This window comes from Chamaea fasciata, unplaced genomic scaffold (assembly GCF_029207755.1).
Source record: "Chamaea fasciata isolate MVZ Bird 193981 ecotype frontalis unplaced genomic scaffold, bChaFas1.0.hap1 SCAF_15, whole genome shotgun sequence".
Lineage (NCBI taxonomy): Eukaryota > Metazoa > Chordata > Aves > Passeriformes > Sylviidae > Chamaea > Chamaea fasciata.
This window is the reverse complement of record NW_027094100.1, coordinates 7,666,377-7,678,631: the sequence shown is the minus strand read 5'-3', so window position 1 is coordinate 7,678,631 and position 12,255 is coordinate 7,666,377. Positions and strand designations below refer to the sequence as shown.

At 43.3% G+C, this 12,255-nt stretch overlaps 1 protein-coding gene and 1 long non-coding RNA gene across 2 annotated transcripts in view; one reads left to right on the top strand and one right to left on the bottom strand.

Moving 5' to 3' along the window:
• TRPC7 (transient receptor potential cation channel subfamily C member 7) overlaps positions 1–3,463 on the top strand; it is a 69,240-nt gene extending 65,777 nt beyond the window's left edge. Inside the window, exons 10-11 of the mRNA XM_066197292.1 lie at positions 2,409–2,484; positions 3,225–3,463. Of these exons, the coding sequence (XP_066053389.1) occupies positions 2,409–2,484; positions 3,225–3,367 (219 nt within the window). The 3' untranslated portion in view covers positions 3,368–3,463. The remainder of the gene's footprint in view (positions 1–2,408; positions 2,485–3,224) is intronic.
• LOC136297409 (uncharacterized) lies at positions 477–4,871 on the bottom strand. The gene is made up of 4 exons (XR_010723154.1): positions 4,822–4,871; positions 4,174–4,316; positions 1,148–1,282; positions 477–750 (listed from the first exon to the last, which is right to left on the bottom strand). It is a non-coding gene; the product is annotated as an uncharacterized lncRNA (long non-coding RNA).
• Positions 4,872–12,255: the final 7,384 nt, after the last annotated feature.

Genomic DNA, 12,255 nt, shown 5'->3' with positions numbered 1-12,255 from the left:
CTAAAATGTGCAATGGCAATTCTAGAAGTGGTTTGTCTTGTGTTGGTACAGCTTCCAGCATAACGAGCTCCCAAGTTGTTCAGCAGACCAGTAAGAAATTTCTCCTGGTTTTAGAATTTTTTCATGCTTTTCTGCCACAATAGGAGGAGTGTCTAAAAATCTAAGCTAGAAATGGGATACATTCTCTGTGTCATCTGGAGTTAGTTGGCTTGATTCCATCAAAGGAAAAGGGATGAGAGATTGTGTCCTGCCCAAAGCAGCATTTCAGCACTTCTGACACATTCCCATCCATTCAAACCCACAGGTGATGTGTCAGACTCTGCTGACTGGCTCTTCTCCTGTAGCTATTATTTCTCAATGAGACCACCTAGTGTTTTTGGTAAATTAGAACCTTATTTCCAATATTGAAAAAGCCAAAGGTGACTGTGAAAAACAGATGGAAAAAGACAAGTACCTGTTATTTTGTTTTAATAATGCCGGGTTTGTCTTCAAACTACCTTAGAACATTTTGGTTGCTGCGGGAAGAAATTGCCCAAATAGTATAAGGAGAGTGCAATAGTCTTGATTATCTAAGCATAAAGAAGAAGGAACAGTGTGATAATTTGGCTGGCAAGCTTTTCTTCCACACCTGGGAAAACCTTTGAAGTTGGAGTTGCTTCTTGCTGAGCTGTTTTCTCCAGCAGTGTTTATTGAGTGATGTATCTGCAGCCTGTGCAGTCTGTGTACTTTAGGCTACACATGGACAGTGATCTAGAGGGGTAACAAAAATATACAGAGTTTAAACATACAACATTTTGAAAAGTGTGAGGAACAAGTCAACACATCTGGGAATAAACTAGTCCAGGAAAAACTGTACCTTTATCAAAAAGAATATGGGAACTGGCACAAAGAGAAGTGATGTATCATTTTTTTCCAGGTAATAAGAGCCTGTGTTCTGACTCCTTATTTTAGTCTAAATTTCCTCTGACTTCTGCTCTGGAAAAAATTACTTATTTTTGGATCAAGGATTTCCCTACTTTCCCCAAACATTACTTCATTTATGTTTTCTCAGGTGACAGCCCTTCTTCCCTCTGGATTCTGCTACCTTGGCCATCTCCAACACACCGTACGTGCACTGTGCCTCATCTCTGTTGCCTTAGTGACTCACCTGCTTAGCCAGATGCCTCTGTCATACAAGGACAGTCTCAGTCATCCCATGTTCCATGGCTGCATGGCATATTCAAATGACTGGATCCTTCTTTGGTCTTTACAAGCCTTTTGCACTGCTATAATCCTTATTTGGCTGCACAGAAAAAAAGAACAGGTGTCCTGTTTTCTTAATCCGCATTTCAGACCCCTTGTAGCATTTCTCAGTGATGTTCCAAGCAGAGATGTGATTGTTCTGTGAAGAAGTGAGTCCATGCTGCCAAAGGCATCTGAACACTGGACATCTGGTCAATCAAAGTCAGTGAGCTCTCCTGTGTTTGCAGAGGATGTATCTAAATCTCTGTCTCTGAGAGAGAAGTTCTTTTTATGTTCATATATTTTTATTCCTTTTTTCCTGTATAAGTTTTTATTATGGGATTTTTTCCCCCACTGGGGTGCCTTTTCTGCAGTGAGGATGAGGCAGCTCAGCTGTACCCCAGCTTGCAGGCTACAACTGCCAGTTACTTTCCTTGTAGAAAAATGGAACTTAGACGTTCTTGGAACAATAGCACATTGCAGGCTCCTATCCATAACCATCATCTATTTCCATATGGACTCTTCCTTGCTAACAATCACCTTCCATTCTGTATGTTTACATGGCTCTGTATTTTTCACCATGTATGTTTCTTAAAATCCACCATTTCCATAAGGAACTTTTCTCACTTAAGCCAAGTTCCCCAGCTTTGTTCAGACTCTCTTTTCTCTGTCCTTCTCCAAATTTATTTTCTCTTAAAAACCCAATGACAAGGCAAACAGAGTCTGTCTGTGAACCTTAGGTCAGCTGCATTGTGAGTAAGTTTGCTAACATCATTAATTAACCACTTATTTCTTCCTGTAAAGTACCATTAGACAGCAACATGCTAAAGGAAGGCTCTGGAACCCATTTCCTCAGCATCCTATTGGATCATCTGTGTTTTCTGTCTGTCTGTGGGACAGGCTTTACATTCACATGCATCCCACAAATGTACCCCAAAGTGCTTCATATGTGGGGTCGTGATTGAGTGGCTGTCAATCAACTACTGCAGTACTGTAGTACAATGTTCACAATATAAAATGTAAAATACATAGGACATAATAATAATAATTGTTATTATTATGATTATTATTATTATTATGATTATTATTATTACTATCCCTAGTGAAACCAGATGTTTGAATTGCTCATAGTGAGTCTGGAATGTGGGCAGTCTCCCACTAAAGGAGTGTTTCTGTTCTCCTTTCAGAAGATAATGAAGCGTCTGATTAAGCGCTATGTGCTGAAGGCTCAGGTTGACCGGGAGAATGACGAGGTCAATGAAGGCAAGTGGAATTTTATAATTGATCCACCTAACGAGCATGTGCTGTTATTGCTGCTGGTCTGGCCAGGACGTGGGTTGAGCTTAGTTAAAACCCTCTGTGGAGAGAGAGCTTGCTCGTGCTCACACTCAGGTGAGCAGTGCTGACTCTGAGCCACCCTTGTTCCCTCCAAATTCCAGGTCCTTATTTTTCCTTAGCAGAACACACATCTCACAGGATCTCCACCCAGCCCTGCTCACCCCTGTAGCTCAAATTCTCCTTCCTCTACAATTACCAGGGTATTGCCAACACCCAGCCTTACCTTGGTGTCTACATAATGCATTTTCTGATTGAACTGCCCAGGCCTGCCCCAAGGACACTGTTTTGAATGGGATCCAGACTCATATTGCTGTGGTGGCATGAGGGATTTGTGTGCAGATGGAAAAGAGCCTCTAACACCTCTTAACTGCTACCCTCCTGCAAATACCCTGTGTAGGTGGAGATCAGTTTGTGGAGAGAGAACAAATTTGAGAAAGAAACATGAACTCTCCACACATATTTGCTGTTGCTGTTGGTACCACTACTGCAAGTACAGGTTATTCCCTTTAACTAGAGATATTAAGTGTGCAATGCAAGGAGATCAAATGCAGCTCCACACACATTCCTGACCAAACACACTGAAATTATTGTTCTCTCAGGCCTTGGAACCGTAGGGATTACTGACTTGGTTCAGTACAGCTAACAAGAACATTTTCCTCTTTCAGGAGAACTCAAAGAAATCAAACAAGATATTTCCAGTCTCCGCTATGAACTCTTAGAGGAAAAGTCCCAAGCTACCAGTGAGCTGGCAAAACTAATACAGCAGCTGAGTGACAAGTTTGGGAAGACCCTAAATAAGGACATTTGATGGTGAAATACAGAGAAAGAGAACTTGTTTTCTAAACATTGTTCATTCTCAACCAGCACCTTAGGAGGGCAAAGAACATGGGAAAGGTGGGTACTGCACACTCAGCTTTTGCTGACAAATAACTGTTGGTTGAGCACTTTGCATTTCTTCGGCACTTGGTGAGTGACCAGTTAAATCTTTTCTGATATAAAAGTGACTTAATGGTAAAAATCCATGCTCCTTGACATCAGAAACAGATGCACCATAGAGAAGGCACCTCCAAATAAAGGCAAAAAAAGCCAGATATTCATTCATCTGACTCCAGAGAAGACAATGTAACTGTGCTCATTAACACCAAGAGAGTCTGTACTGACCAGAAGTGGATGAAGTCTGAAGAAAAAATGTGCCAAGCATATTCCCTACAAAATTTTTTTAAATTCCTCTTCTTGGGTGTGTACTCTCCTTTTACGTTTACATTGGCAAACCTGAGTATAACTTTGATCAGCACTGTGGCTAATGAAAAACTAATGAGAAATCATCTGTTGAAGTGACCAAGGTAGTGAATTACAAGTAGACACTGAGAGCATTGGAAAAATGAAATCAAGCTTGTGGGGTAAATTATTCTTTAATCTGATGAGAGGATTTCCAGCCAAACACTCCTGTCCACCTTTTCCAGCTGTATTAGCTAGTCTGCTGGTGGGTATGGTCTCCTTGTATGCACTTAGCCTCTCTTTTATCCTTAGTCGATCCCATCTCCGACAACAGTGTACTGAAATATCCGTAATGATGTGAAACTCACTTCCCAGGAATGCCCAGAGATAAAATACCTTGTGCTAGTGTGTTCACTTCAAAGAACAGCATTAATCCAGAGACAGCGATGCAACTGAGCTCAGCTTTCAGACTCCAGAGGTCAAACTGCAAGCCATAGGGAGAGATCCATCACGAAGAACATTGCCCAGTAGTTTCCAGCCTTGAAATTAATACAAAAAGGCTTCGATTGAACATTTTGACCAAAAAAAAAAAAAAATCATTGTAGAGATTGTTATCACATTTTTGGCTCTTACAGAGGATGAGAAAGAGAATCAAATTGTTCTAAGGCTGAGGTAATACAAGGATCACGTTTTCAACAGGAAAGTTGTAAGTCTGTGCAACACAACTGCAAACGTGGATGGCTTGGGTTTTCATGGTTGGCTACATGATTTCAACTACTTAAAGCACACCTTACTACTTGGGAACCATGGACCTGGACTGTTTGTTTACAGGAGACACCAATAAAATGAACATGACATCTAGGTATCAGCTGAGACAAACAAGCAGAGCCAGAAGGTGACCTGTGATCAGTTCTTAAGTGCCAGATGAGAATACATTTAGCCTATTAGAATAATAGTTATATTTGTACAAAAATAAAAGAAAACGAAATAAAAAAGTGTACTGTACGTAGATCTGTTTAGAGAAAAAAAATATTGTATTTTTACCTTTAATAAAATTATCTTGTATACTGTAATATTTTTACCTAAAAATGGAAAGAAAATAAAATTACCTCATAATATTTTGTTGTACACTGAGTGAAATATTTGCTTGATCTTTTGACTACCTACTACATGGCCTTTTTTTTTTTTTTTGCTTTTCTGCAATCTGTGAACAATGAAATCATTATATGAAGCAATTCTACCATCAGAATTCTGAAGCCTGAAAGAGCCAAAATGCAACACTTAAGCTAAAATACATTTAAAATTAATAAATCTAGGGAATGAAAGGCTCCATGACCAACTACAGTCTACAGAAATGACTCTTCGTTTATGCTTTATTTGAAATTATTTTGTCATTTGCAAAATTAACATCTAAGAAGAGAAATTCAGCTCTGCTGGCTTCAGACAAACATAGTGGTGGTATTGAGTGAGCAAACCAAAATCAAATGAGTAAGGAAAGCTTTGTAAGCTCTAGGTGGTAGGACAAGTCGGGGGTATCTGCCCTGATCACCCCATCTGGGTGAGTGGTGCTTTGCTCCCCTTTTTTGCAGTTGCAGGAAATCTGTCCCGTTGTGTGACAGCTCCTGCAAAGTGTGTTGGGATGAAACAAACTCCAGCATTCAGCAGAGAGCACCCAACATTAGTGAGAAATCAGACACTGCAGGTAGCAGTATTTACTCAGCACTCTGGGCTGTCTCCCACAGCAAGTATGGCTGATATATATTCAGTTTTCCCCATAAGAAGAAGGAATATATTTCATGGCAATACTTTTTGCCCCCTCCCCACCTTTCCAGCCACTGTGTAATTTTTTTTTTCCATTTGAAAAACCAGCCCTGTTGTCATAGCACTGTCTTAAAATTTAATCTGATTATAGCTCTGCACCTGGGTCCTGACCAAAGTATTCCTTCACCCTTTGTTTTAGGGATTTAAGGAAAATTGTTCTAGGTAGAACTTACAAGGACCACCATAATTTAAATTGCTCATGATATTGAATGCAAGTCCCACAAAAAGGTTTAGTTCAAATGTGATGCTGCACTTATATTTTGTATATTTAAATGCAGCTCAGCAGAATACCTGATCTGCAGTACGGCAATACCTACAGGAATATTCTTCCACTACTAAATGTTGCAATCAATGCATGCTCTGGTCGGCACAAAGAACGCCACACCGTTGATAACTTTGCTGAGTTTTTGGGTCCCAGGTGGAGGTGCAGCTGCTCCCATCAGCTCCTGTCCTTCCAGGCTCTGCACAGGTGGAGCACTGCAGTCCTGCCACAGGGAGTTAGCACACTGCTCTCACTCAGGAACCTGCCAAGAAAGAGCACAATATTCTCTAGGACTTCAAAAGTAGACTAAAAGATGCATTAAAAATACTGTTAAAAAAAATCTGCGTCCTCCCTTTTTGCATTTACATTCTTGAAAGTATCAAAGTAGAGACTTTATATAAATATTCATGACAAGCAAATACCCACCACATCAGAGCACTTTTCTCATCTGGTCCCAGTAACACACCAAAGGAAGTTTCTTACTGTGTATTAATGGGCTGTTGGCAGAAGCAGAGTTTATTCTCCAAGGTCAGTTTATAAGAAGTTAAAATTAAGAAGCTTCACTGAAAGAGAAGCATGAGAGAACTTAAAGAGTTTGAAGAGGAAAAATCAAGGTAGGTGAGTCCCAGATTGGATTAGGCCTGAGACATGTGGGTCCCCTGTCCGTTCCCCATCCCCAGGCAGAGCAGTGTCACAGCAACCACTGATTGAATTTTGTCTGGTCTGTAACACCTCTGACCTTTGGCTTTGTAATGTAGGTTTTAGTATTCTTTGGACAAATTCATACTGTGGAGGGATGGAACTTTACCCAAATTATTTGTAGATACAGAATTATAATTTTTATGGGATGTAAGAGAGGTCACATAAAAATGAAACTAATTTGGAGTCATCCACACAAAGGTAAATATTCTCCAAAAGATTGTCATAATTCTGCAAATACCACAGGTCAATCAAACTGGAACTTAAGTAGACACCTTGAGGAAGATCAGAACAAAGTCATTCACTAGCCAGTATTGATTTATTGACTGCCCAAGTCTCTAGACAGTTGTTTCACACCTTGCAAAGGCTACACCAGCCAGCTGCTGCTGACAGAGCAGAAAAAACAGCAGGAAGCATTTATAGGACTTGATATTTCATGGGTCTGAACTGCCTGGTGTTAAGCCAGGGACCCGGAGGTGCAAGTCCCAGAACAAAGGAGGTGCCCAAGGGCATCTGGCACCATGCCCCTGCTTTCAGCAGCAAGGCATGGGCTGTGCAGCCACAGATGTGATGCTTCATGCATATCTTTGCTCTCCACCTGGATTAATTCTGTCTGTAACTTTGTGGAGAATGACTAACAATTACGGTCCCCAGTTCCCGAAAAAACTTGGTTTAAAAGTAAATATTAAGAAGAATATGAATGGTGTAATGAATAGTGGATTACAAGACTGCCTGCATCCTGACCAGAGCTCATATTAAATTGTCAGAGCTAGGCTTTATTTTTAATTAATCTATATGAGGACAACATTTCCAGCAGGCCAAAAGAAATTGCCCTAATTAAAAGATACAAGAAATGAATGATCACTCACTGAGGACAAGCCAGGACACAGTCCATCACCACAAAGGCAGGGAGCTGAGCAGGGTGGCCAGGGTTCCAAACACATCTCCAGCTGGGAGCAGATCTCTGCTGCTCCATAGCAGGGTCAGGGTTGCAGCCCTGGGCTGCAGGTGGGGAGGGAGGGGACAGGAGCAGGGCAGCACCCTGCCACACAGCACCTCTGCTGCCTGCCAGCCCCAGGCAGGAGCCTGACCAACAGGCCATGTCATTGCTCAGCTGGCTCCCCTGACTAACCACCAGGCAGGGAAAGAAAAGCCACAGCTTCATAGGCGAGGCTGGCAGGCTGTGCTCTGATGGGCAGGATGGGTGTTTCCTTTATCCAGACACTATAAATGCTTTCCCTGTGACCTGAAAAACAGCTCTGCCCTTGCTGTGGCCACAAATCCCTCACCACTCCAGAGTTAGATGCTGCAGGCAGCAGGTCCCATTACTCCCATTTCACCCTGGCTGTGATCGGGCTGTAAACCCTGCAGACACCACACCTGGTGCTGGACAGCAGCCTGCACAAACTACAGCCTTAAGGAACTTACATTTTTATTGAGAAAGGATGCAGATTGCACAGGGGAAATGAAATAGCCCTAGCTTCCAGTGAAGGAAGACAGATGCAGAGAAATTCAGTGATTTGCCTTTTTGACCTGAAAGAAAGGTGCCAAAAATGGGGCTGTGGTTCTGAATCTCATTAGAATGAAAATATACTCATTAGCTTTGCCCTCTCTTAGTCCCTGTTCAGCATGTTTGTAGGGCATATATTCCTCAGTGAGAAATAATATCTGCCAATGCCTGATGCCAGCAGCACAAGAGCAACAGGAAACAAAAAAGAATTATTGCCTCAGTGATCATATATAATTTTGGGAAGTCGTTCCCTTCAATCCCTGGGAGATTTTAGTGGCTTTACATCTATGTCTTCACTAGTGTTGAATTTAAATAAAGTCAAATAGAAAGAGAAATTATAACCAAAGGAGCAAAATAACTAAGCTGGTTCTGGGATTTGTGATGCCTTTTACAGCAGGTAAAAGGACACTCACTTCAGGTCATTTGAGACAGATATTTTACACAAACCCACAGTGTGACAAAGAGCTTAAACAGTTAATGAACAGCTAACGATCCTGTTAATATACAACTAATGTTTACTATAATACAGACTAATATTTAATTCCCTTACTAATGATCAATTATTGTGCTCCAAGGTTTTAATTAGACTTACACAGCAGGAGCATGGGGGATCTGGTGAGGAGATGAATTTCTGTGTGGAGTCACTGCCCTGACTCCAGGCTCCTCTCCAGCAGCTTTCCCTGTCGTGGGCACAGCTCTGGCAGCACAGCACAGCACAGCACAGCACAGCACAGCACAGCACAGCACAGCACAGCACAGCACGTCCATGTGGCCACGGAGCAGGAGGTGAGGGTTGTTCCCCTGCACCTCCAAGTGGGTGCACACAGACTCCATAGCAAGTTGCTTTTGAAAACCAGCTGATGGAAACCTGTCCCCGGGGTCTATCAGTGGGAGCATCCTGCACTGTGCCTTGCTCTCCCCCTGGAGCAGGGCTCCAGCCTCACTGCGCTGGTGCCCAGCAGCCCTTCTGAGGGAAAGGACTCTGCAGCAGGGAATCCAGTAACTCACTCCAAGATTTTCATTTGAAGATGAAAACTTCCGTGAAATTAAAAAGCTGGTTTGATGCAAAACTGCTCTCTGTACAATAGCATGCTTTGGGCCAAATCTTCATCGTGATTCCTAAACACAATTAAAAAATTGAGCTCATTTAAAAAGAAGCTTGTTGGACTCATGTTTTAGAAGCAGCACTGACTGGTTTTGTCAATCATTCCTGCAGCCAGCCAGGACAGACAGACTGGGCTTCAGCAAGATACTCAGAAGGCCACACTCCTATTCCCAGCTCTGCATCTGCAGCCAGCCAAGTGAGCCCATCGTTTAGGGACTTCTAATTTTGTCACAGACCTCAGGCAAGCCTTTGGGTGACCAGAGGCCAGCAGGCAGCCTCGAAGCACACCTAGGAGCAGCAGCAGCAGCACTCCAGCTCCCGGCTCTCAGGCAAAGCCTCAGCGAGATCAAAGTACGACAGGGGAGGAATAACAGACCCCTCATCATTCCCTGCAGAGTGAAAAGACACAGCTAGAGGAACACTTTGGTGCCCACTGAACACTCTGCAGGGTGTGTTGTGTACCTGGGAACACCTGGCGGGGTCCTGCTGCCATCTGGGCGTGGCACCAGAGCCACATCTGTCACGATGCCCCGGAGTCACCATTCCTGCCGTGACAGGAATCCTTGTGGGAAGCGCAGGGGAGGGATGTGATGGCAGAGGCAGCCCAGCACAGACACAGACACACAGGAGCTGCAGAGCAACACGGGCTTGGGGTAAAACTGCTGCCACTTCCCTCCAGGGTAGGATGGGAGGGATGATATCACACACTTGAACCACGAACTTACAGCAGGTTTTGCTTTCACAGCAGAGCACGGTGGGAGCAGCCGTCTGCAGGCAGGAGAAGAATGAGAATGAGAGAGGAAATTTGCACTCAGAGCAGCTGAGCTGAGCAGGGAGACTGAGGTGTGCATCACCCGCCTGTGCCTCATTGCCCTTTAGGGTGAATTACAGTCCATGCACTCTGAGTTTTACTGCTGGGTTTCTTCAAATATTTAGAAAAATATGAGGGGGAGGGGTGTGGCTCATGTTCTGCATCCATCCTAAAGTGAAAATGATGAGGAGGGAAAGGTGCAACTAAAAATATAATTAAAGGAGAGGAAAAAATGGGTGTCAGCAGGCATAAGAGAAAATAATAACCCTTTCTCAACTGGAGTTACAGCCACCAGCACAAACTGCTGCCTGTGATCACCTTCACCCAAGCTGTGCTGGCTCCAAGCTAACCCCTGGGGACAAACAAAGCATGGATACACCGACAGAGCCTGCCAAAAGCCACCCCTGACCCCAGACACTGGCTATGGAACACAGACAGCACCATAAGGTGGTAGAAATAATTGTGCGTGGTAATGTCAGGTGGTGCCACAGCCCCTAAAACCCCCAAGTACCTGGTGTTCTGAGAGGAAACTCTTTGCTCTTTGTTTCCTTGATTTTTTTTTTCCCCCAGGAGTTTTTTCCTGCCTTTTAACTATTTGAAAGCCCCTGTAGCTGCAGAGAGCTGTGAGGAATTTCTCTATCTATATTTTCTCCACGCTATAGAGTAATCCGTGGATGTCTCACGGGGATTTCGGGGGCCGTGAGCATTCGCGAGGGGAAAACACAATCCAGAGCACTCCCAAACACAAACTGCTCTGGATGGAGGAGAGGTGAGACGGAGCCGTGTGTCTTGCTGCTGGTTGCAGTGGGAGCCAGCAGGTTGTGCTCATGAACAAGAAATGCACGGCTCTGCCTCTGGGATGCACCGCAATAAAAGCAAAGCTACAGGAAAAAAATTTTCTCTTTCTGCAGGGCTTTTCTCCAGCTCATTAGAGCAGCCTGCCTACGTGTTTTAACAGCCCATAAAGCCAAAAGGATCTGGCACTTATTAAACTCTGTTATTAAAAAATAGAAATATTGAACTGATGATTTCTTGTTAGGAAGTCAATATTTCTTCAGTATTTCTTCAGCTGACTTCGATGCACTCAGAAGAAGTTTTCTGCTCATCACTGTCTTACTCTTTGGGTTTTTTTAAGTGTCTGTGTCTGCTGGCTCCCAGGGGATGACACCTTTCAGTACCTCTCATTTGTACCTGCACAAAATATAGATATAGAGCTCCAGAAGAAAATTCCTTTTTCACCTGTATTTTGTCTGTAGGACAGAACTGCTGTTTCCCTAATGTAGGGGTTCTGCTATTTAAACTTATTGAAAAATATAAAGGTTAAGTTCTCTTTCAATCTGTACCTACAGAAGCCAATCCCAAACAGATTTAGATTAGAAAGTAAAAATTTGTTTCTGCTATTACCTCACATGCAGGGTTTCCTTAATCCATTCTTCCAATTTTAGTAGTGTTTCTAACAAAATGTGGTCAATTCTTACATCTGAGGTACCAAGATGTTTGTGATAGCAGAATGACTGTCGGGTTTTTCCAAAATCTGATGGGGAATCCCTCCAGAATTCATCCTTCTTGGAGCTGGAATTGAGCCTTAAGCCTCTTTCTTGCTGCCCTTTCTAGGCACAAAGCCTGTCCTTGATTAAAGACAGCACTTCAGTTGTAACCTGAATTCCATAAGTGCAGTAGCTTATTTCTTGCTGGTCTTCTTGCAGCAGTGACTCAGAAATCTTTGTGTTATAACAGCTTAAACCAACAACCTTGGTGCTCCCAGGAGCATAAAGCCGGGTGAAGGCTCAAAAGCCAAGTGCAGCTTTCCAAAACCAGCATAAACTTATTCCTGGTGTTCAGGAATACCTGGGATGCTCTGTCTGTAGGAAGGGACTCCTCTGGGGCTGGGGTGAAAGGCAGGAGTGATACAGAATCATGGGCATGGCACAACCACCACACATCAATTTAAATTGGGTGTTCACAGTAAAAAAAGCTGAGCTGGCCCAGATAAAGAAGTTCAAATGTTTCTTGAAAAAAGGAGTAAAGCAGACATAAAAGCATGCTGTAACTGAATTAGTGAAGATCAGAAAAATCAAAATAAGTCTATCAGCAGCTCTGTGTGTCAGTCCCAGTGCTCCCTGTGCCTCCCACAGGCCTGAAGTGCGAGAACCTGGGGCCACCCCCACGCCGCGGGCACCCCCTGAATGTGACGTGCTCAGCCTGAACCACAGCTTGCATCTTGCTCAGGCACAGAGCTGTGGCTCAGAAACATATTGTTATCTAAGTCA